Below are 25,200 nucleotides of genomic sequence, written 5' to 3'. Positions count from 1 at the left end.
TTGGAAGGCTGAGGGGGAAAACACAATTCAAGGGGCAAATGTTGGGGACCCCAGAGCTCTTTGTTATTCCCCAGGATAAGCACCTCTGTCTTCTCCCCGTTGAGCTTGAGTGAATCAACTTGCATCCACTGCATGATGTTACTAACCCATCTTGGAGAGAAGAGGGCTTAGAGGCTCCTTTAGCAGAAAGGGAGAAGATTATTTGGGTGTCATCAGCGTAGGAAAAAATCGACAGTCCTACCTCCTCGGCGATGTCAGCCAAAGGTTTAACATAAATGTTAAACAATAGGGGGCTAAGAATCGAGCCCTGTGGCACCCTATAGGGAGAGGCATGGATTTTGGAAGCTGCTTTTGAGGAAAAAACCTGTAACGTACGGTCCAACAAAAAAATGTGTCAGCCATTTCAGGGCAGATCCAGTCGCGTTGATGGATTGGAGAGTTTGCAGAAGCACGGTATGAGATACCATGTCAAAGGCGGAGCTCAGATCTACCAGTATGAGCGCCACAGTATCGCCTGCATCCAAGCGACTACGCATCATTTCACTGACTCCCAGAAGTGTGGTTTCTGTAAAATGCCCTTCCCTAAACCCTGATTGGGATGGGTGTAAGGTCTTGTGAGTTTCCACATAGTGAGTTAATTGCGAATTCACATGTTTTTCCAAAATTTTGGAGAAACCTGGGAGCAAGGAAATGGGGCAAAAGTTGGATAGTTGGGCTGGGTCAGCGTTAGGCTTCACAGTTTAATACCCTTCCTTTCCTACTCTTGTTTCGCTTTATGTATTTTTTGTGCACTTATTGTGTACTTTAAGCGAGACTCATTTACGCGTTACATAAAGTGAAACAAGAGTAGGAAAGGAAGAGTTTTAAACTGTGACATTAGGAGGTGTATGATTGGCCATTTTTTTCTCCTATATTATACATAGATTTTAAGTTTCCGTTTATCCTGGGATAGACATATCAAGAGTCTACCGGGAAGAGGGAAACCATACGGGTGGATTAACGTCTCCCGAAATATATCGTGGGGGTGAGACCCACGTTTTAACGAAAGGTAAGCCACAAATTGGTTAATTTAAACAATGAAGGAGTTAGACAGGAAAGTGACTAATGGGAATATTTGCCCCTCTTATTATATCTCCATACCAGATAGACATACGTTTTTAATAATATAAGGTCAAGTGATGGATCCCTTTGGAAGAGGTTACTTCTAATCCATAAGAAAGAGCAGGGAATGAATAAAACCTTTGTCAATAAACCTCAAGGTAAATAAACAGATTAAATATAAATATACAAAACAAAGTGAGTGAAGGTAAATTTTGCTTTACATATACTTATCTTATCACCAGAAATGGAATCCAAACCTTAAAGGATTAAAGATAGGACCGTATTGGGCCTTTTTTAACTACCGGGTAGAAATCACATTCTGTGATTCCCTAACTGCCTTAGTACATTGGAAAAGGCTGTTTTGCATTTCTTAATGGGCCAAAATTGTGATTCGGCCTGTTAAGAAAGGAAAAATGCTTTTGTAATCTGCCCCTAAGTAAATAATTCAGTTTCTTTGCAACTTAAAAGACCACCATCCAAATATTACATTATTTCTGCTGGTTAGCCAGCAGCCAGGTATATGCTAAGGCCACTGGCGTAACGAAATATGTGGAGGCAGAGGGGCCCCCTCCGGCCTCATCAAGGGGCTGTCCGGCCAGAGTGCAGGGCCGACGGGGCCCCCTGGAGCTTGGGGCCCCCCCGCCTCGCAGGGGCTGCGGGGGCCTGTGTTATGCCCCTGACTAAGGCAATAAAGCTTATTTGCATGCCTGCTGCCCAAATTATACACAATCTCGGCTATTTTGCTAGCACCCAGGTAAAGAGTGACGTTTTCTGGCTGCTGACAAATAATGCATAGTGTTTGTTATGAGCCATAGGCCGGGTGAATACTGCGTGTCTTCGCTGTTTGCATGGCTGTCAGCCGAAGAGTACATAATGTCTGTCAGTTAGCCACAGGCCAGGTAAATAGTGAAACGTCCTTTCTATTTGCAAGGTTGCCAGGCGAACACTGCAGAAGCACGACTATATAGACAGCAGCCCGGTACATAGCGAAGTTTCTCTGCTATTTACAGTGTCACCGGCACCGTACAGAATCTGTTCTATTTAACCAGCGACTGCGTATATAGAAGAGAAAATTCACTATTTACCTGGTGACCTGCCAAATAGCTGCTTATTCCTTCCATAAAATAAGGACAGAAATGGTACATTTCAGGAAAACAATCCTTAAAGAAACTTACAATATCTCTCATTGGGTACAAACTACACACATTTCAGTACTGCAATGCTCCCAGACTGAATTGAAAGTAAATGCCAAATCTTTATTTATGATATAGCAACACACCTTGGTATAGTGAAAGCATTCCCTTAAAGCTTATAGTTGTGCAGGTGGTGGTCACTAGCACTGATTTATGGTGATTGGAATTTATGTTTCAGCAACAGACTTTGACCAAAAGCAAAAGCAAGAAAGAAATTCATTGGAAAATAGTGACAAAAGAAGGAGCAGGAATGATAAAGAACCAGCAAGAGTGAGATTGAGTGACAGGAGATGTAGAGTGGTGGAAGAAGTGGCATGAGGTGGAGTAAAGACGAATACGCCTTGGTATCCAACCACCCTGCCAATGAGCTACCCTGGAGTCAGGCTCCATGGAAACACTAGGGCCATTGCTTGTTTTTATATTGCACTCCTCCCACACTTTCTTGATTGACAGCCTTAATTTCATATTTTCATGGGGATTTGTTGCAAACGTCACTCTGGCAGCATCTGATGTCTTCATCTGGTCTTAATACCTTGTGGTTTTCACATTCTTCCATGGTGATGCAACGCATTTGCTCCTCTGTGGATAAAACAACCTTGTTAGTTTTGGTCCTGTTTTTGCTGGTGTAGCATCATAAAAAAAGAGGAAAGGAACTGTAGCCAAAAAGTAGAGGTTATGCACTAGTACATGATGAGTGAAGATAACTCAGTCTATTCCTAGTTCATACTGCCTCCCCACACAGCTAGGTAAACCAAGGCAAGGGTTGTGGTTTAAGATAAGACATTACAACTTGGCTGTATTTATTTTTTGTGATACATGCTTGATGAACTGAATCAACATTATTGCAGCTGTGGCTTCTGCCTGTGGCTCTCCCTGCAGCCTCTATGGTCCAAGCTGCTGACCCAGAGAAACCTCATACGTTTCAGAAGCGATCAATATTCAACAACTAAAGCCACCATTGTACCCCACTAGTACACCTCATTTACACTTAAACACTTCAATGACCATATTAGGTATTGGATCTCATTTAGATGCGGTGGACAGCCCGCAGGCACCTAGTTCATTGGGGCTAGTGGCTTTATTTGCAGGGAGAGAGACCACCTCCAGATGCACAGATCCCTGCCAGGTTGGCAAGGATACCTGTTCCTTCACTGTGAGTGTAGCTTATTCCGCTGAAAGCACTGCCCTTTGCGATGATTACCATGATTGACGAGACCTCATGCACAGTGTTTTGTGGCTGATGAACAATGCCATTTAACATCACAAAGGCTCTGATTCACAAAATCACACTATTTGTGATCGAAAAATGGCTATTTGTTATGTACGAAACCCTTTTCGTGATTTAGTAGTATGTCTAAAATCTATAACTAATCACTGTTTGAAAGGGGCATGTTTAGGGTTTCCTTTTTAGGTTTAAAGTATTTTATTGAAGCAGGGTAAGGAAGGAAACAACAGGGCAAGAAAAAGAAAAACCACAGGAGCCCCACAATCAATGCGTACAATACAGTAGATACATCAAAGCAGTTATGTCTCTTCAGTAGGCACCATCCGGCTTGGGAACACAGCTTGTACGCCTGTGGTTAGAGGTAAAAAAGAGGGGGGGGGGGAGGGGAAGAGGGAAGGGGGGGAAGGGAGGGGAAAAAAGGAAAAAGGGGGGAGGGGAAAGGGGTGGGGAAACAACCCTGCTCCACAACCTACCTAACCAACAAAACCCCCCAACTACGGCACCCCAACCCACCCCCTGTACAGTGCCAATGACCATCTGCTCTCCCCTCGTATCGACCCTCCGGTTAACTCCGCTACTCAATACCAACTCCGACCAATCAAACAGGCGGATCCGGTGGCGGCGTCAGCCGTAACAACCTGAGATATCTAGGGCAGGTGATCTCCCTGAACTCAGAACACAACAGGCTATGGAAAGGCGCCCACAGCTCCTCAAAAGCATCTGTATCCCCCAGGGCCACTAAGGACATCTTTTCCATGCCAAGGACATGCCACAATCTATGCAGCCAGCCGACAACAGTGGGGAGTGTGGTGGAGCGCCAGTGTATGAGAATGTTTTGCACCGCTGACCCTAGAGCTATCGCAATCTGTCTACCCCTTCTAGACCTGAGGGGGTACATCAACCCATTCGGCAAACCCAGTAGAACATAGGCAGGGAACCGCGGCAGCTCTATCTCAAAACATTTGTCCACCTCACCCAGAACCTCCTCCCAATAAGAAGCCAAAAGGGGACAGTCCCACAGTATGTGTGTAAGCATGCCAGTCTGGCCACAGTTACGCCAGCACGTCCCCGGTATTGACCTATCCATCTCATGTAAATTCTCCGGAGTGCGGTACCAGTAGGTCGAAATTTTGGTGAAGGTCTCCGTGAGCCCCGTGTGATAGGCCGAGTGGCGTGAGCGATAGGAGATGTGGTCCCATTCCGTGTGGCTCAACACTCGTCCGAGCTCCCGTTCCCAACGCTCCCGGCCGGGGTTGTGAATGTGAAAGGGGGGGGGGCTGCAGCATCTTATACAAATCGGAGATTAGTTTAGCGTCCGACGTGCGAGTGATTAACCAGCGCTCATACACCGTGATCTCCCGGTCCGCCTTTTCGCGCACTTGGGGTTGTAGTGCCCAGTGGCGCGCCTGCATGTACCTCATGCGCTCCGTCTCTGGGAAGCCGTAGTCCCGCTGCAAGTCCTGGAAGGGGATGACACCCTCAGGGCCGTATAGGTGATACAAAGTGCAACAGCGGGCTGCCCGCCAGCGCTCGTAAGCACCAGGCTCCGTTCCCGGACCGAAGTCCGGATTGCCAATTAACGGCGTGAAGGGAGAGGGAAAAGTAGTAAGTTCATGCCTAGTGGCCACTGAGTCCCACGCCCGAAGCGGGACACGCGTCACAAGAGATGCGTAAAGGTGAGGGGGTCGATGAGCCCGCTTCAAGAATGGGACCTCCTGTAGCGTCCTGCCCGCTACCGCCTGGTCCTGGAACAGCCAGTGTTTGTCTGACTCCCACCGGCTCCATTCCACCAGATAGCGGAGTTGGGCGGCTTCGAAGTATTTCCGCAAATCTGGTATCCCCAGCCCCCCAGATTCAGGCGCCAGCGTAGCGATGTTCCTCTTAATCCGCGGTCTACGGCCCTGCCACACAAACCGCGCAATGGCCGATTGAGTCTCCGCGAGCCACCCTGTGGGGGGCTGGAGCGGCAACGCCCTAAACAGGTATAGTACCTGAGGCAGGAGGGTCATCTTCACTGCGGCCACCCTACCTAGCAGCGACAACGGGCCCTTATCCCACCGACCCAGTTCCTCTCTGATTTTCGTGCTCAAAGCCGCATAATTGGCCGTGACCATCGCCGGAAGGGAGGGCGCCAACAGGATCCCTAAATACTGAATCCGGTCCCTGGACCAGCTCAGAGGATAAAGACTCTGCAGTTCCGCCCTGGTGGTGCTGGTGAGCGAAATGTCGAGGGCAGCTGATTTCCCGAGGTTCACCTTAAAGCCCGCCACCGCGGCGAAGAGGTCTAATTCCGCAATGCAAGCCGGCAGCGACCTCCGTGGGTCATCTAGCGTCAAAATGACGTCATCTGCATACAGGCTAATCGCGTGATGAAATTCGCCCATCTTGACTCCGACGATATCGGGGTTCTGCCGAACCCTTTGAGCAAACGGCTCCATGTAAAGAGCAAACAGCAAAGGGGACCGTGGGCACCCTTGTCGCGTACCCCGTTCTATGGGAAAGGGCCGGGAACTGCCTCCGTTCACTTGGACCACCGCGGACGGGAACCGGTAGCAGTTGAAAATCAGATGACGGAACTTCTCGCCTATCCCGAACTTGCCCAAACCCCTCTCTAGGTAGGGCCAGTGCACCCTGTCAAACGCCTTCTCCGCGTCTATGGAAAGGAGCATCCTTTCCCCGGGGATCCTGGAGGCCTTCTCAAGAATATGAGTCACTCTCTTCGTGTTGTCCACTGTCTGCCTGCCGGGCACAAAGCCCGCTTGATCCGAATCGACCATGCCCGGGAGATGAAGTGCCAAGCGTGCTGCCAATATGCTGGTGAACACTTTCAAGTCCGTATTCAGCAGCGAGATAGGACGATAGGACCCACAGGCAGTCCTGTCCTTGCCCGGTTTCGGGATCACTGAGACCGTGGCCTGAAGAAATTCGGGGGGAATGGCACCCGGCTCCGCGAATGTGTTGAAAAGGTGGGTCAACAGAGGCGCCAGCTCCTGACAGAAGGTCTTATAAAACAGAGGGATGAAGCCATCCGGTCCCGGGGCCTTGCCCGGTTTGAGCCGGGAGATCGCCGTGACCACCTCCTCGATACGGATCTCCCGTTCCAGATACTGAGCCTGATCCGGCGTTAACGACGGGAGCGGCACCGACTCCAGATAGTCCGCCTCCGCCTGGGCGGAGGGGGCCTCGCCAGTGTAGAGGTCTGCGTAAAAGCTACGGAAAACGTCTGCTATTTGCTCATCTGCCGTGACAGAACCTCCGGCCGGGTCAACCAGCTCCTTCACTCGGTGCTGTTGGTGCTGCACCCTGAGCTTGTTGGCCAGGAGCCGTCCGCATCGGTCGCCACCGGTATAATACTTGTGCTTCAGACGAAGCATCCCGTACTCCGCCCGGTCCGTGTCCAGGGCAGACAAGAGTTTCCTGGCGGCTTTCAGCTGCCTCCAGACTCTGGGGGCTCCCGTTCTATGATGAACCTGCTCCAGCTCCCGCACCTGCCGGGTAAGCTCGTCCCTCTTGAGCTGTCGATCCTTGTTCTCCGCCGAAGAGATAGCAATAAATTCGCCCCGGAGCACAGCCTTCAGGGCTGCCCACTGCGTCGCGCGAGAGGTGTCGTCATTGTCGTTTACGCGCTGGAATTCCGCAATGGCCGCGCGAATCTGGTCCACCGTCGACCGTCTGTGCAATAGCGTGTCCCGGAGCCGCCAGACCCCCCTCGGCCGAGCCACCGGGGGCAGATTGAAAGTACCCTCCACCGGCGCATGATCGGAAAGAGAGAGGACCCCCATGTCAGCGTTCGAGGCTAAAGCTAGCATCGGACCCGACACAAGTAGATGGTCCAGTCGCGCATAGGACTTGTGTGCGTGTGAGAAGTAGGAGTACGCGCGGGTAGTAGGGTGGAGGTGGCGCCACATGTCATGCAAGTCCAGCTCCCCAAGTCGGGAGCGAACCGAGCCCGAGAGCTCACCCAACTGGTGGCGCCGTTGCACAGACCTGTCCAGAGCCGCGTCGAAAACTAGATTCAGATCTCCCCCCAACACTATGTGCCTATCAGAGGTGGACGCCACGTCCTCCAGTGCCCTGTGCAAGAATTGGTCCTGGCGGTCATTGGGGCCGTAGATAGAGCCTACAGTCAGCACCAAGCCTCCCACCCTAATCCTGTATGCCAAGAGCCTCCCTTTCTGTTCCGCCACTTTGTGTAAGATCTCCCCCCTGAACCCCTTGGAGAATAGAAGTGCCACCCCTGCCGTTTTAGTAGCGCTGGAGGAGAAAAGCTGCATGGGGAATTTGGGGGTACGCATTCTGGGACAGTCTTTGGCTAGCAGATGGGTCTCTTGTAGCAGGCATATATCAGCCTGGGAGTTCTCCAACAGAGACAATACCGCCCGCCTTTTAACCGGATTATTCAGCCCTTTCACATTCAGAGTAACAACTTTAAGAGCCATCAAGGAGGGGAATCATTGAAACGCACATTAGTGGGCAAGGCCCAGCAAGCGAACATGGAGGCCATCTCACGAAACCTCAGCGCACAGCAAACACAGACATCCCTATGGCACAGTACAGTCCCCGAACCCCAAAACCCCACAACTAGAGGAACCCCCCCTCCCCTTGGAACTTCACACACCCGACTCCGCACCACTCCCGACTTCCAGCCCCCTTGCAAACCCCCAAACTCAAAACACCCTCCTGCTGTTCCCATTCCCGCTCCCCGCTTCTCAAACTGTGCAAAGAAGTCATTGTCCCAGTCCGGTCCTTATCGGACAAGGCCGTGGAAAGTCAATCTAGTGGACGTCCAGCCACCACCACCTGCACTCGCCATCCTGCCCCACCCACCCCCAGAACCCCCGCACCTGCAATAAGAAAAGGCTAGTGCAGACTCCCCCCGGAGTAAGTTCAGGCCGTCAGGGCCACTTCACCAGTCGCCGTCGCTCTGGAGGCCTCCTGAATGGCGGCCGACATGTCCGCCCGAATCGTGGGCGAGTCCGGTCGCTCCGGCGGTGGGGATCGCCTCTCCCCAGCCCGCTGCCAACCGTCCCGAGTGCTTCGTCTGCGGCGCGGTGCCGGGGTGTCCGTATCAGATGCTGTGATGCCCAACACCGCGCAGACATCCTGGAGGGACCGGAGCTGGTGCAATGTTCCGTTCCACCTAAAAATCAGGCGGAAAGGGTGCCCCCAAGAGTACTGCGTCCCCTGCTCCCGGAGGATGTCCGTGGCGATTTTAAAGGATTTTCTCTTCTGCAATGTGACCGTAGATAAATCCTGATATAGGGCCACCGGGTGGTCTCGGAATCGGAAAGGCTGCTGCCTCCGCGCCTCGCGGAGGATCCGCTCCTTCAGGGGGAAGTCCGGCAGGAAGGCCAGGATGTCCGGGGGGGTGCTGTAGTCCTGCGGGGGCGGCCCACCCGGTGCGCCCTGTCGATGCGGACTTGAAAGTCTTCTGACTCCCCTAAAATTGCACGGAAGAGGGCCTCCAGGTATGCGGTCACGTCTTCACCCTCCTCGCCGGACGGGACGCCTCGGACCCTGATGTTATTCCGCCTGGACCGATTTTCGAGGTCTTCGGCGTGGGCCTGCAGCTCAATCTGTTGCTCCCGCAGCCGCAGGACCTCTTGCTGCAGGTGGGTGATCTCCTCGTCCCTGGAGTGACCAGCTTCCTCCACGGTGTTGACCCGCTCCCCCAGGGAGTCCACCTCTCTCCGTACCTCGCGGACCTCCCCGGCCACCTCCTGCTTCAAAGTTTGAAAATCCTCCCGCAAGGAGCTGAACAGCGACTCAAGGAATGATCGTGTCACCGGGGGCTCTCCACCATCAGCGCCCCTGGACGGGGCCGGGGAGGTCGTGGCGGTTTGGTTCCCTCCGCTGCGTAGGGCGCCGCGCCCCAACATGTCCGGCAAAGTCCGATCGCCCCTCCTTTGTCCCCTAGCGTTCGACATCCTGGCGGTACAGGAGTCAACGATGGCCGTCGCTCGGCGAAGAGGTCACCAGGGCCAGGGCAGCTATACACCGGCCAGGAAGCACCGCCACACAGAGATCCCGAGCAAGGCCGAGCAGCTGGGCCGGAGTTCACAAAATGGCCGCCCGTTACAGTCAATGGGCCAACGCCCAGGGAGTGAGGCCTACCCCCGTCGCAAGTCCAGTGGTGAGAAACACAGCCGGAGGGCAGGCTCGCGGGGCAGGGGCAGCCGGGGCCGGCACTCCTAGGGGAGTATCTGCTCCGGGGGCGCAACACCACTTCTCCACAACCGGGGTTGGGCCGGAATGGCCGCCCGAGGCGAGTACTCTCAAGCCCCGGACTTGCGTAGCAGCCGGAGGCCGGCTCCGCCTCCGTCGACCTCCTCCGTTCAGCTCTGTTCTCGTCGACCTCCTCCGGTCGGCTCCGCTCCGCTAGCGAAGTCCCCTTCGGCATCCACTCTGGCACCGCTGCACAGGCACTTCAGCGGGTCACTCACAGGCAGCAGAGCCCACCGTCGAGACCCCAAGCCTGGAGGTCTCGCGGCCTCCGGATCGCACACAAGCCGCCCAGCGGGCTCCGCCCCAGGCTATCTCGGTCAAAATCGCACCTCCGGCGGGGCAATCAAGGCTCAACGATCACTCCACACCACCACCGGGGTCTCCAGGCTCAGTCACCGCTTGATCCGGGGGGGAATCAGCGGTTACGAGCGGTGCAGGGTTTCAGGGGCCCGGGAGCTCTCGGCAAGTGCATTAAGGGATGGATCAATGTTTTCAAATCCAGTTGAAAACATTGAAAAGTTACAGACTCCCTAGTTTGGGAGGAAACACATTTGGAGAAGGTAAGTGGTTCCCTTCCTCTTTGTGAGTATAACTAAAAGTTAAAAATTATTTGTTATGGAGTAATTAGTCCTTGGTCCTGGGGGAATCTTTAAAAAAACTTGGGCCATATTATCAAGAAAGGGCAATACATTATCGTTGCTTTTATTGGCAGGAAACTACAGCTAAAGGGACAATAATTGGCTTGATAATATGCCCTTGTGAATTCCCATAGAAGCCCAGGTTCTGGTGTTAACCATCAATGTGACCAGATTGACCTGTGGGAGGCAGACCCTCAGGGCAGTGGTTTCCCACATCTGAGTGAGCTGGGCAGTGGGAAACCCTAAAGTTGCCACACCTCAAATTTGGTTGAACGGGGCATCGGCCAAACCCTAAATGACCCCCCTATCCTGTGGCCATCATTGTATAAACGGTCAGCAGATTAGTTGTACACACACTATATTCAGATGACACAGTGAGTCCTTACCTTCCTTCGAGGACATTCATAAACAATTGGAACCTGTAGTTAACATCTGCCTTAATAATGCCAGGTCAGCAGTTAAAATGTCCTACAGTTACTAGGTTTCTAGGCTTCACTGATATATGTTGGCTTACATCAAAGGCAGTTCTTAGATAACACTGAAGTGGAATAAAATGTTCTTCAACGACCTGGTCACCTGCTGCAATTGTGGGTGAAGAAAGAATGTGGGAGAAGCTATGTTAGCCGTCACTCAAATATGATTCTTGCATCTTCTCCAATTGGGGCAAGGGTATAGAAAACACTGTGCCCCTTGCCAGTCATTAGAGCAGCTCGCGTAAAAGAACAGTCAATGCAAACGTTTCAGCATTAGTCCTAACGTTTGACCACCCTCCAAATTATAGCAGCAGTTCCTTCTGTAAGCAGTATCAACATCTGGGAAATAAGATCTTGATGATGGATGATTTTAATATCCACCTAGACAAAGAGAACGCTATGGCAAGGATTTTCTAGCAGCTCATTGGTGAGGGTTTCCAGCATACAAAGGACTCCACACCGCACGCAGGTCATCTATCGAATCTTGTCCAAGACAGCGACCTACTCTCTAACTAGTATCCATGGGTCATGGTCTGTTGATGCATTTTTTAAGTGTGTTATTGATTAGCAATGCCTGTAGGAATAAACCTACCCATAATACAAATGTCCCACCCAAAAACCTAAACCAGCTCTATCACCCAGCTCTCCTGGCATTATCAACAAGCATTGGTAATGCATCGGTTTCACCTATGTAATGAATAAAGAGCTGTTTTCATCAATCATTGTCCGGGAGAAGGAAAGACCTCCCTAACAGATAACACAGGCGTGGAGAGGATGTGGGGCAGGGGCCAGAGCTGCTGACTCGAGAGCTGGGGATTCCGGCTTGAGTCTTGGCAGTGCCGCGCAACATCCTGTAATTCTATGCAAATCACCTATTCTCTATGGGTGATAAATTGTTATATAAAAATGCTGCAATAGCAAAAGGCAAAACTTTATAAACATATAGTTCCACCGAAGTGGATGTTAACAGTATTTCAGGGGCAGGAAACTAATAAGTGAATCAGACAAGGAAGTAAATGCAGGAAAATATGCTACAGCCAATAGAAATGGAGCATAGGTAAGTGGCACAATGAGAAGCCAGGAAAGAGAGGAGGCGGGATGTAACCCCCTTTTAAGTTTATTTAAAAACAATAGATTTCTCAAGCACAGCGTTAGACTGTGCAGGCAAAACCTAACAAGCATTTGCAATGCAATAGGTCTTGCATTTAAGTGAGTTTGAGCTATTAACATAGCGAATGACAATGCCTTTTTTATTTTGTTTTCATTTTATAAACATAAACTAGAGGCCCGTCCCGACCTTGTCCGGGTATGAAATAGATTGTGTGTAATGTGACACGCTCATTCGCGTGTGCCCCCGCTTGAGGGCCATCGGTGACCGTCTAACAATTAGAATTGTGCGAGTCTTGAATGATTGTTTCCCGCGGTGAACACCCATTATTCCGCAACTTTCTTTCCGCATACCATCACTCCGCATACTTTCATTACGAAAGTATCATGACTCCGCAATGCCATTATAACGCATGACCTTACATTTTATATGCTTTTACCACGCTTACATTTACAACAAAATTCGTTGTAAATGTATGAATGTTAAAAGCATGTTTTTCTTTTAATGTTTGGATAAGGTAAGTATGGGTATAGGGGTATATGTTTTGGGTACTGAGGTATATGTTTTGGGTTGTTTGGGTATTTTAAGGGTTCAGATATAGTTTTGGGTTATGGGGTACAGGAGTATTTTTAGGTTTTAGGGATAGGTATGGGTTTTTGGGTACAGGGGTATTTTTAGGGTTCAGGGCTAGGTTTGGGTTTTGGGGTACAGGGGTATTTTTAGGGTTCAGGGCTAGGGCTAGGTTTGGGTTTTGGGGTACAGGGGTATTTTTAGGGTTCGGGGCTATGTTTGGGTTTTGGAGTACAGGGGTATTTTTAGGGTTAAGGGGTTGGTTTGGGTTTTGGTGTACAGGGGTATTTTAGGGTTCAGGGATAGGTTTGGTTTTGGGGTACATGTTTTTAGGGTTCAGGGGTAGGTTTGGTTTTGGGGGTACAGGGGTGTTTTTAGGGTTCAGGGCTAGGTTTGTGTATTGGGTACAGGGGTATTTTTAGGGTTCAGGGCTAGGTTTGGGTTTTGGGGTACAGGGGGTAGGTTTGGGTTTTAGGGTACAGGGGTATTTTTAGGGTTCAGGGATAGGTTTGGGTTTTGGGGTACAGGGGTATTTTAAGGGTTCAGGGGTAGGTTTGGGTTTTGGGGTACAGGGGTATTTTAAGGGTTCAGGGCTAGGTTTGGGTTTTCGGGTACAGGGGTATGTTAGGGTTCAGGGGTAGGTTTGGGTTTTGGGGTACAGGGGTATTTTAGGGTTCAGGGATAGGTTTGGGTTTTGGGGTACAGGGGCATTTTAGGGTTCAGGGATATGTTTGGGTTTTGGGGTGCAGGGGTATTTTTAGGGTTCAGGGCTAGGTTTGGGGTACAGGGGTATTTTAGGGATCAGGGCTAGGTTTGGGTTTTGGGGTACAGGGATATTTTTAGGGTTCAGGGCTAGGTTTGGGTTTTGGGGTACAGGGGTATTTTTAGGGTTCAGGGCTAGGTTTGGGTTTTGGGGTACAGGGGTATTTTTAGGGTACAGGGGTAGGTTTGGGTTTTGAGGTACAGGGGTATTTTAAGGGTAAAGGGCTAGGTTTGGGTTTTGGGGTACAGGGGTATTTTAGGGTTAGGGGGTAGGTTTGGGTTTTGAGGTACAGGGGTATTTAAGGGTTCAGGGATAGGTTTGGGTTTTTGGGTACAGGGGTATTTTTAGGGTTTAGGGATAGGTTCGGGTTTTGGGGTACAGGGTATATTTATAGGGTTAAGATGGGTTAGTGTTTAAGGGTGTTGGGGTATTTTAAGGAGTAAGGATGGGTTATGATTATGGGGTGCAGGTGCATTTAAAGGGACCAGGGTGGGATTAGTTTTTTTGGGTGTAAAAGGTAATAAAATAAATAAATAAAAATAATATAAATAATGCTATTTAAAAGAAGAAGGGGCCGAATATGATTGCGGTTTTTCCGCATCCTCGGGGCCGGCGGAAGCCACCGCCGGCCCAGAGGATGCGGAAAAACCGCAGCGGACTGACCAAGGACCCACCGCCACATTAGGATGGCTGGTGGGTCCTGGTTTCCGTCCGCAGCTTTTCCGCCGCGGTCGGCTTACAACCGCGGCGGAAAAGCTCTGATATGGTGACGGTGTCTCTCAGACACCGTCCGCCATATCAGGATGGGCTTTAAAAAGTGCTTTTCCGCTGCGGGTTTTCCGCCGTGGAAAAGCATACGGATCTTCACTGCGGGGGCCCGTTGCGGGCCCCCTAGGTGAAGGGGGTGGGGGGTGCACATGGGGGGTACCTATGGTACCCCCCTGCATTTGCATGCAGAAAGCGGCAGGCACCGCGCGGTGCCTGCCTCTTTCTGCATGCAAATGCAATGCGGGCATTTTTAACATTGCCGCGGGTGCAGCTTGAAGCTGCACCCGCTGCACTGTTAAAAATAGAGGATGTGACCTCCAGGGTGGCGGTCACATCCTAATTGCACAGGAGGGAACTCTGCATGCCATGCAGAGGTTCCCTCCTGCTCTGGGGTGGCGGACGGACGCAAGTCCGTCCGCGATCCTAATCGACCCCCTAAATGTTTTAATTAAATTTAAAAAATGTATATATATATATATATATATATATATATATATATATATACAAAAGAGGCGGCACAACCAGGATACTTTTAAGCCTTGTTTATTAGACTTCACCCCACCAACGCGTTTCAGCCACAACTGGCCTATATTTACTAGCAGCCTGTCCCGACCTTGTCCGGGAGCAATCAGGCTTCCCGGACCCCCGCCTTCCCCGACATTGGCCATCAGCCCGGGCCCCCATCCGCCCCGTCCCCCGGCTGCCCTGACCCCCGCCTGCCCTGACATTGTCCTCCGGAGGCTTACCTCACACAATCATGCCAGAGGCCCAGTGTTGCAGTAGTGGCCAGCAGCAGCGCCTGAGGCACTGGGGAGATGTCTGGTTAAGTGGGGCTCTGGCGCTCTGTTTGCAGGGAGGCGAGTATGAGCAGAGGTTGCACGGATAAGAGTAGGAGTTCACAGAGTATGGAGCGGGTCCCCCGCCTGTCCCGACCCCCGCCTGCCCTGACATTGTCCCCCGGAGCCTTTTTGTTGTAACTCCCCGTCCCCTGCGTGCCCTGACCCCCGCCTGCCCCGACAATGTCCCCCGGAGCCTTACCTCAGCCGCCGCTTCTCAGTTCAGTGCTCCTCGCCGCTTCGCCTGTCCACTGCTGCTCACCGCCTGTGTGCCGCTCGCCAGTGCTCCTCCCCCGCGCCATGTCCGCCGCTCAGCCGCTGCTCCTCAGTTCAGTGCTCCTCGCCGCTCCGCCGGTCTGCTGCTGCTCACCGCCTATGTGCCACTCGTCAGCGCTCCTCCCCCCGCGCCATGTCCGCTGCTCCTCCTCGTGTTCCTCGCGCTCCTGGACGACGTCAGCACGCAGGTCGCGGCCGGCGTTACTTCGAGGGGACTATTTTTTTTCAAATGTACATTTTTTAAATATAACGTATTTTTTAAATTTATATAGCCTATGTCCATCTGCACACCCTGAGGATTCCAACAATGTATCGGTGTGTGGATTGGCGCTGTGGTCCCCGAGATTACCCGCCTCAAAGCCTCAAAGTTCTTCCTTTATAATAGTAGTATAGACATATATATATATATATATATATATATATATATATATATATATATATATTCACTGAAAAAACCATAGGTTTCACAACAGTTATAGTTAGCTGGTCATTTTACTCCTACAAAACCTTTGAAATTCCCCTGTTATAGTTAGTTCAGCTAACTATAACTCGCGCGCCCGCAATGCACTGCTGATGATGTCACATATTACATCACTCATGACATGGTCAGTGACATCACTCATGACATCACTCATGACATCTCAAATGACATCCCTGATGACATCACTGATGACATCATCCAGTGAATGTGTCTCTTTCTGAAAAAATAAATAAATATTTTTTATATATGTATATCTAAAGGTCGATGGAAGATTGAATGGGTAAATAAGTCTCTAAATGGATGTTTTTTTTGTAAAATTGATTGTATAACTGACTTATTAAGTATATCTTAGTGAATAGGTGTATTAGTGAGTAATCTTTAAATATTTAAATATCTGTATCAGTGTCTCACTTTGTATATAAGTGGCTGCATGGGGTGGTGAGCAAGATGTGTTAATTTTTTATATTATAGGTGGATGAGTGTGTGTATGGGTGTGTTAGTGAGTGTGTTAGTGAGTGAGTCGCTTGTAGTCCTCCTAGAGGGTTATTTGCACCTGACCTCGCCTCGCGCGCAGTCCTCCTAGAGGGTTATTTGCACCTGACCTCGCCTTGCGCGCAGTCCTCCTAGAGGGTTATTTGCACCTGACCTCGCCTCGCGCGCAGTCCTCCTAGAGGGTTATTTGCACCCCACATCACCTCATGCGCATCTTGCTAGAGGGTGATGTGCCCCTGACTTCGCTTCGTGTGCAGTCCTGCTACAGGGTTATTTGTGCCTGACCTCGCCTCGCGGGCAGCCCTGCTAGAGGGTTATTTGCTCCTGACCTCGGTTTGCGCGCAGTCCTGCTAGAGGGTTATCTGCGCCTGACTCGCCTCGCGTGCAGTCCTGCTGTAGGGTTATTTGCACCAGACCTCGCCTCGCCCCCATTCCTGCTAGAGAGTATGTTCTATTGTATTTATGAATATATGTTTATTTTATAGAGTTTTACCCCGAAATAAACAAAAATAAAATTGTAGCTGATTATATTTTGCATGTTTTATTACTTTCTACACCTGGAGTCTACTTTAATAACATTGTGCATTACAGATACTAAACAGAGAAAACAAACAGAGGATGTCACTAGGCTGCCATAAATTATTGTTTTTTAAACGATCACTCACCTCTTTACGTGTCAGCCCAGTTCAGCAGTACCCAGGTAACATAAGCAACTGAGCAGTCCTTGTTATGTCTAAAACCCCAGGAACTTTGTATAAGAAAGTGCTCAGAGAATTACCAAGTACCTCCATTTAGACTATGACGTTCAGGCATAGCAAGTATGGAGAGTCAAGGTTTGGTCACAGAGGGTGATGTAGGTTTGGAAACTGATATAAGGATCACATAACTAACAGAGTAATACATTACCCAGGCAGTTCCCTGACCTTAAAAACAAATATGCCCATTATTCAAGTGTGTCTAGTTAATTAAGCAATGATGAATGTAGAAAAAGTTGCAACTTTCGCAAAGACACTGCAGTCCCCCCGGTTACTCTCCAACCTCAATCATGCGAAAGGTGCAACAGATCTAAAGCTAGAGTTTGAGGCGCCAGAAGGGTTTGGATGCCAGACCTCCTCTAAGCGTAAACCAGGCCAAGCTTTCAATGGAATAAAGTTTTTGGGAGGCAACCCTACAAATATACATTTATAGACTTTTAAAGGGTATAATGGTTAATGTAGAATCAATAAATAATTAGAGAATTAATTGTACTGTTTAGAAGTATTCAAGGAAAAACATTGCCAATATGTTTCATCCTTAAACACATAGAACTTCTTCAGGGAATAAGTGAAGCCTGTATGACAAGAGTTAACATTGTTGGGCCCAGTAGATATGAGATGCCCCAGAGATACATGAGAGTCTCTGTCTGGACACTGCTGAGGATGGACATGGCACTAACAAGGAAACCTTGCTCTTAGCAACAAGAGAGGCATTCACGAGGAGGAGATTGACAAAGAAGATGAACTATCTGAAGCCTAGAAGGAGACAACAGCTGCAGTTGGGAGCAGGCTGGACCAGACTAGGTTCTGAGCACTGGACAGGAGTGGGGTGATGCCTACAAAAGACACAAATAGGCAGACAATGCATATGCAATACAAGACCAAATGAAGAGGGAACAATAAAAATGATAGGAAAGTAAACAGCAAGAGAACAGTAGACTAAGGGCCTGATTTAGACACACGAGGACGGCCCGCGGGTCCGCAACGGGGATGGAGTAAATGACTCTGTCCCCATGGTGGAGAGGCCTCCCACCTAATTTATAAGTGACCGCTAAGCTAACCAGGCAATCATTTGTAAAGGCATCGGTAGGAACCGCAGCCACAGCGGTTCCTGTCAATCCATTTTAATGTTTGCTGCGTCTTCGTCTGCAGCATACAGTATTCTTTTTTTTTTTCTCAAAAAGAAAATTAGATTTTCTTTATTAAAACAAAAAAATGCTCCCCTTGTCATGGACGACTTCTCCCATGATGGAGGGAGCATTAGAATGGTTTCACTGTTCCTTACAGTCAGGTTTCACCTGATGGGAAGGAACAGTGGAAAATGACTACATGTCCGCCCATCTGAATTAGGTAGGTAGACATGTAGCTCTTTATACAACTGCCCTAACACCTCAGTGCTTTCGCAGAAGTTTGGCCAAGTTGGAGGCAGAGAAGTCTCTGCAGTGGCCAAATGTAAGGTCCGTCCGCATGTAATTTGGTGGGCGGACCACTATATTGGCGACGAAGGAACTCAGTCACCGTTACGATGAAGTACCTTCTCTGTCAAAACATAAATCTGGCCCTCAGTACCATCAATGGTAGCTTGTATGCTCCTTGGAAAATGATCTGCCCGAAAAGAAAACAGATCACAATAAGGCACAGAACAATCATTCTCTCTGGAGACACCCGGCAGTCCCATGAGGAATAAGAAAGTTAGGTGGGTCTTTCTGGTAAACATCCTTTACAACGACTGCGTTACAAAGCATGCCATTACTCATTTTTTACCCCGCAATAACTTTTACAACACAGGGCTTTACACCACAAACCATTACAACGCATTCCCCTGCCTCAGTGGAGGTAAAATAGTAAATTGTGTTGTAATTGACAATGCGTTGTAATGGATTGCGTTGTAAAGCCCTGAGTTGTTAAACATTTTGCGGAGTAAAAAATGTGGTGTAATGGCATGCATTGTAAAGGCATGTGGAGTAAAGTGTCCTATTTGCATTGTCCATGAAGCACTATCTCTCCGAAGTTATTGGCACCTCTTCCAAAAATAATTAAGATTTTGAACATGAAACAAAAGACAACAACGTGAAGGGAATAAATGGGACAGAAATAGAATAGAGAAAAAGGCCCAGAACAGCAGAATTAGAGTCTAGGAAAGAGAGAAAGGAAGGATACAGGACAGGACTTCGGAAAGGAACCACTGGAGACTGAGAAACAGGTAAAGAGGTGAGAGTAATAATACACAAACTGGGCATTGGAAAGGCACCACTGGATTCTTTTAAATGGAGAATGGGGAAAGCATGCAGAGCATGACAATATCCAGAAAGAGCCACCTAGCCTAATGGGAAATCAAGACAGACACGATGGAAACTATGAAAGGCAGATATGTGGAGCAATGTGGAAGGAGAAGTTTGCCATGGGCGAGAGAAGTTTGTTGCAGCTGGTAATGTGCTGAAGTGGCCAGGGGCGGCTCCTCCGTTTGAGCGGAGAAGCGTTGCACTACAAACCAAAGCCCCAGTGGAGACTTGAAAAATAAAATGGTAATAAAGTTTATTTATTAACAAACTGACCGGTCCCGAACTGAGTGTCAGGGCAGGGCCCCTGCTGCTGACTGGCAGCAAGGAGCTCTGGGCACTCAACTTTAAAATGTACAAGTCTTTTGGCCGGCCGTCTTGCGACAGCCAGCCGGACACTCACATTTTAAACCTCTCTAACCCAGCTGTCACAACACATCTAGGTTAGAGAAAGCAAAGGTCTCCAGGGCTCTTGTGAGTGCTGATAGAGGCCAATCCCACCAATCCTAGCACTGATGTCATGCAGCATGTGAGAAGCTCCAGGATTGGTTTGGGAGTCGGGAGCCTGCCTGCTGCCTTCCTCAATGACAGATGGATCGAGAAGGACGTCACGCTCGAGAAAAGGTACAATTTGTTTTTTGTGCCCCTCGCCCCAACACCCTCAGGACTTACCAGCTACCACTGGATGGGGCTCTACGAACTTCATTAGCCAGAATGCCCCTTCCCCTGATGTCCCTTGGAGGTGGAGTGTTTGGGCTTATAGTGTGACAGCAAGACTTGCTGACCAGGAGAAGTTTGTGGTGGCTGGTGGTGTGCTGACAGAGCTCTGTGGACTTCATTAACCTGAGTGCCCTTTGCTTTGACGTGTCCTGGAGGTGGCGCCTTTCCGCTTATAGCGCAGCAGCAAGATTTGCTGTGTGCACTCATCAGAGCCTGGAAGATGCTATTCTGGGCCACCCCTCTTGGATCTTCCTTTGGATAATCATTTATGGTTCTTGGGAGTGGTGATACCAATCTGAATATTCTGTGTGGTGCTCAGGAGGAAGGAAAGGGGATGTTTTTTGTTTGACTACCGGCTCAAGCACACATGTATTGTTTGCTAGTCCATAGCAAGGAGGCCTTGGTCCCTGAGTTACCACATATATTCACATCTCCACCATGGTCAAATGTAAGGCCGCTGGTGTTCACTATCGGCTGCTGAACCTGTTAAAAGTACCTCTATTGACCGCATGTAAGAAAGGCCAGTGGGCGTCATCAGCAGTGAAACAGCCCTTACTCAAAGAAGGCTAACCATGGACCTAGGCGCCCGTTCAATTAACGAGTCGGCTAGTATTAGATACTCTACTATGGCACCACCTCCTGTTTCTACCATCGTTGTGGCAGATCTTAGCCCATCATCATTGGTATTAAGTACGAATATCCCTGGATCCTGATTTGCTAAGAGGTCTAAGCGGGGGGGGGGCTAACTTCTCATTCACTCGTTTTCCAAAACTACAATATTATGTTTCACTTCTTTGATTTTCTCTGGTTTGGAAAATGTATCAAATGTATTAATTAGGGCTCCTGGTTTTATGGTATTTATTTTTTGACCTTTCCGTCTGTATTTATCCATATTTATTTGTTGTCCTCTTTATCTGTATTTATCAATTTTTCTTATGGGTTTTGTGAAAATAATAAAGCTGTAATTGGTACATTTCCACTTTTATTTAACCAATATATATGCAGTCGTGCTTGAATGCCTGCCAGGTTTCAGTGATATGAACCCCGCAGAAGATAAATCAATGCACTTATATTAAAATATGCACATTTCAGTATCAGCCTTGTGCATAGTGACTGCTTTTCAAGCCTCTTACTAAAATTCCTTTTGTTTAAACCACCCTTACCTATCAATCCACACAGTTATTGGCCTGGCAGTCATGGAAAAGTGCATTTAGAATCACTCAAAAAGCACCCAATTTTCATTTTTATCCACATTTAAAAATAAATGCAGACAAGAAAATAAATTGTTTTCTGTCTGTATTTATCTGTACAAATCAGTAAAAATGGAAAAAAGGGAGCCTTAATTATGATTGGATTGGTTTCTTTACCAGGACCCATCGTTCCACATTCCACTTTTGTAGATTGACCCCCCCCACACCCCCTCCCGCCGCCCTAGTTTCTAGCATACTATCCTTTGTACTTCATTTGGTTTTTGAGAATTTTCCCTCTCATCTCTTCCTTATTTATATGAACTGACATATTCAAACTGCTAATTTAGTGTTAACCTGGGGCTCACGGCTTTTTTACATAGAAAATGGTGAATCCCCAGTTACACTATTTGGGGTGGTATGATACTAACAAAGCATATCTCTCACAGATTGACTATTGTGCTTGGATGATGTAATGGTCAATTGCATAGATTCCTTGAGCATCTTATTGATATGCTCCACTATCCCATTTGCTCTAGGACAGTACAGTGGTGTTGTGATACCTTTTACTGCTACCCATGAGATTAAATCCTTCATTTCCTCAGACATCAACTGAACCCCAATGTCTGTGATAAGTGTGCTAGGAATCCCCTCAGTGTCAAAGACATCTAAAGGGAAACTTTCAGATGTCCTAATGGAATTTAAACCCTTTGGTTGGCTATTTAGGATAATAGACAATGATATATTTCTCAAAGAGACCTAAAGCATGCATGGGTCCAATAACATCAAGGTCTAACTTGTCCCAAGGAAGGGTTGGTATCTCTACAAGGTTCAAAGGGGTTCTTTTAGTGTACTTCAATTTAGCGTTTAGACTGCATGCGTGCAAGTGTATGACTAAATTCTCCACCATGGAATCCATGCAGGTTAACCAATACTCTGCTCTCACTATGCTTTTGGTGAGATTTCTCCCTAAGTGATCTTCGTGTGCTAACTTACTTATATGCTCTCTCATTCTTGTGTTAGGTACAATTTTACATAATCTTAATACGGTTTCCTCTCCTGTGGATAGTTCTCCTCTAACATTCCAGTGCAGTTTTAGTTAAGCAGGACGTTCACTACATTTTTAGGTCGACCCTCAATGATTTTGTTTTTAACTAATTTTGGTGTTTCATCCTCAGAATTACATGTTTCCCATTATGATTTAAGAATGGCTGGGATAGATATGTTAAATACTGGGACAGGTTCCTCATAAGTATTTTTTATGGGTAGACATGATAGAAAGTCTACTGCAGCATTTTTAGTACCAAGAAGATACTCAATATTAAAATTAACATTTTTCATGTTCAATACCCATTTGCTAATTCTGGTTGTGGTTTTCTCAACGTCTTTCCTAGAAAAAATAGTAATTAGTGATTTATGGTCAGTTCTTAGAATTTAAAGGCATTCCCAAAAATAATACCTGAAATTATTACTTGACCAAAAAACAAGCTAAGGCTTTTTTTCAATAGCGTAATAGTTTATTTCAGTATCTTTTTGTGTTATTGATGCAAAAGCAACTATTCTTTCTTTCCTACCTATAATTTGTGAAAGGGTGGCTCCCAATCCTTTGTTGCTAGTATCGGTGGTTAGGATAATTTTGAGATTTTCATATATGGGGCATTTACAATGGCCTCTTTGATTTTATTGAAAGTGGTAGTATGTTCTGACTTCTGTTCAAAAGGTGTACCTTTTTTAATTAATGCCCTGATTGGGTGGACTAAATTAGAATTTTTTTTTCTAAACTTTGACATCTACTCAGCCAATCCTAATAATGACTTAACGTCATCCTTCTAAATTGAGTTGGGGCACTCGTGACCGCTTCAATGAACCCATTCAAGGTTTAATTCTTTCAATAGGAAGGACGGTTCCAAGGGAATTTACAGACGCCACTCCTATCTTACATTACTTTTTCTTGATAGTTAGGACAGCATTTTAAAATTTTGGCAACACTATTCTTAAGTTGTGGTTGTCTTCTTCTTCATTAAAGCCATAAACCAAGATGTCATCTTGGAAAAAAATCATTGTATCTGTCCACTCCAATATGTACTGTATGATTCTTTGGAAAGCTAAAGCCACCAAAGCTAACCTGAACGGCATCCTCAGAAATTTGTACATCCCAAAAGGAGTAGTAAAAGCTGTAAGTATCTGTGACTCGAGCTGGATGGAATCCTGGTGGTCTGCTGAAGATAAGTCTAAGGCAGTGAAGTATTTGGCATCATGTATGACACTCAAAATGTCATATTATTCAATTAAAAAATACTTTATTTCAGCAAATCACCATCAAAGCATACATACACCAATAATTTACATAAAACATTTCAAGCGAGCTATCGCTCCATAATCTTAAAATACAATTCCAATCCAACTTCCAAACATTACAATTCTATTAAATTTAGTTATTACTCAGTGTTCTACTGTGTTATCTAAACAAAAAAAACATTTGTTGTAATAAATAAATCTGTAAGATAAAATATACATTATAAACAATTCCTCATTTCTTTTATGTGCAAAATCTATGAATGTTTTTATTCACACCTGGCCAGTCTCCAAATGTAAATGTATAGCTTCCCAGTAATTCCACCAGTTTTAAACGGATGATTTTTTTCTTCCCATAACTTATAGATGTGGCAATATTGCAAAATCTTTACTCATTATACAGTAAGCATAATAGTAGGAACTTCGAGCTTTCATGTATTACCCAGCTACTGTGTAAATACAGGCTTTCTGCACCTTTCCACTTATGGCAGAACATCATCAATCAATCATTCAATCAGGTTACTTGTAAAGCATGACAACTCACCCGTAAGAGTCTCAAGGCGCTGGGGGAGGAGGGGACAGCTGGTCTGCCTGAGGAGCTGTGTTTCAGTTGAAGAGCCAGGTCTTAATGTCCTGAGTTGAGGCAGGTCTGGTGAATGTCTGAGGTGGAGAGGCAGGGTGTTTCAGGTCTTTGCTGTGTGATAGGTAAAGGATCTTCCTCTGGCCGTGGTCTTGCGGATACGTGGGAAGGTAGCTAGGGCCGGTTGGGCAGAGCAGAGGTCTCTCGTTGGTGTGTGGAATGCGGGGCGGTGGTTAAGGCATGCAGGTCCCGAATCGTGTAGAGTTTTGTAGGCATGTGTGAGCTTGAAGGTGAATCTTTTGTTGACTGGGAGCCAGTGGATGTCTTCCAGGTAGCCAGTGATGTGGGTATGAGTCTGGTGGAGTAGTTTTAAATGTTCTGTCGTTTCTTGAGGCATTTCTGGGTGATGCTGGCGTAAAGGGCGTTGCCGTAGCCCATTCTGCTGTTGATGAGTGCATGGGTGACTGCCCTTCTGGACTCGGTGGGGATCCACATGAAGATCTTTCAGAGCAGATATTGTATGTGGAAGCAGGCTGATGAGACGGTGTTTATCAGAGGATTCACGAGGAGTCTAGGATGATGCCTAGGTTTTGTGCATGGTCTGTGGGGGGGTTTCAAGTGCTGCGGGCCACTAGGAGTTATCCTAGGTGGAGGGGTGGAACCCATAATGAGGACTTTGGTCTTCTGGGAGTTGAGTTTGAGGCAGCTGTTCTTTATCCAGAAGGACACCTACTATGTCTAAATAGCCAACCTCAATTATCCATATTACTGCATTTAAAGCTAGCCAACCCCATATTAATAAGCCCCATGGAGGACAACCACTACCTTTGTGTTGAGCAGATATAATAAAGCTCGAAAAAACCACCCTATGGACTAAATCCACAGACCATATCTCCTGAAATAGACATATATCAAATTGGTCTATGAACTTGCCCCAATCCGGGTTGCCATTTTCTTTTTTGCAACGTTCCTAGATAAAATATTTCAATACTTTAGTTTGCTATTGGCTCCAAAAAGTAACGTTTCAAATTGGTCTACATCTTCACTTGCCCCCCACACACCTAGCTCCCCCATTCCACCCCTAGAGGAATTCAAGGCATAACTAATTCACTGTATCCCCTGTCAGGATTGCCATAGAGTGATCTTGGTTTCCCCCAACGAAGGTCCTGGAAGGGGAGACTATGGGCATCAATCAATTTCATTTATTTTAGGGAGTGGGTTTCTATCCACCCTTA

At 47.6% G+C, this 25,200-nt stretch overlaps 1 protein-coding gene across 1 annotated transcript in view; it reads right to left on the bottom strand.

The window, feature by feature from the left end:
- Positions 1-2,336: 2,336 nt before the first annotated feature.
- LOC147710242 (CD59A glycoprotein-like) overlaps positions 2,337-25,200 on the bottom strand; it is a 46,043-nt gene continuing 23,179 nt past the window's right edge. The window contains exon 3 of the mRNA XM_086919961.1: positions 2,337-2,873. Coding sequence (XP_086776087.1) covers positions 2,764-2,873 — 110 coding nt within the window. The 3' untranslated portion in view covers positions 2,337-2,763. The remainder of the gene's footprint in view (positions 2,874-25,200) is intronic.

This window comes from Lissotriton vulgaris, chromosome 5 (assembly GCF_964263255.1).
Source record: "Lissotriton vulgaris chromosome 5, aLisVul1.2, whole genome shotgun sequence".
Taxonomy (NCBI): domain Eukaryota; kingdom Metazoa; phylum Chordata; class Amphibia; order Caudata; family Salamandridae; genus Lissotriton; species Lissotriton vulgaris.
Note: the sequence above shows the minus strand (reverse complement) of the source record. Positions and strands in the feature narration are given on the sequence as shown.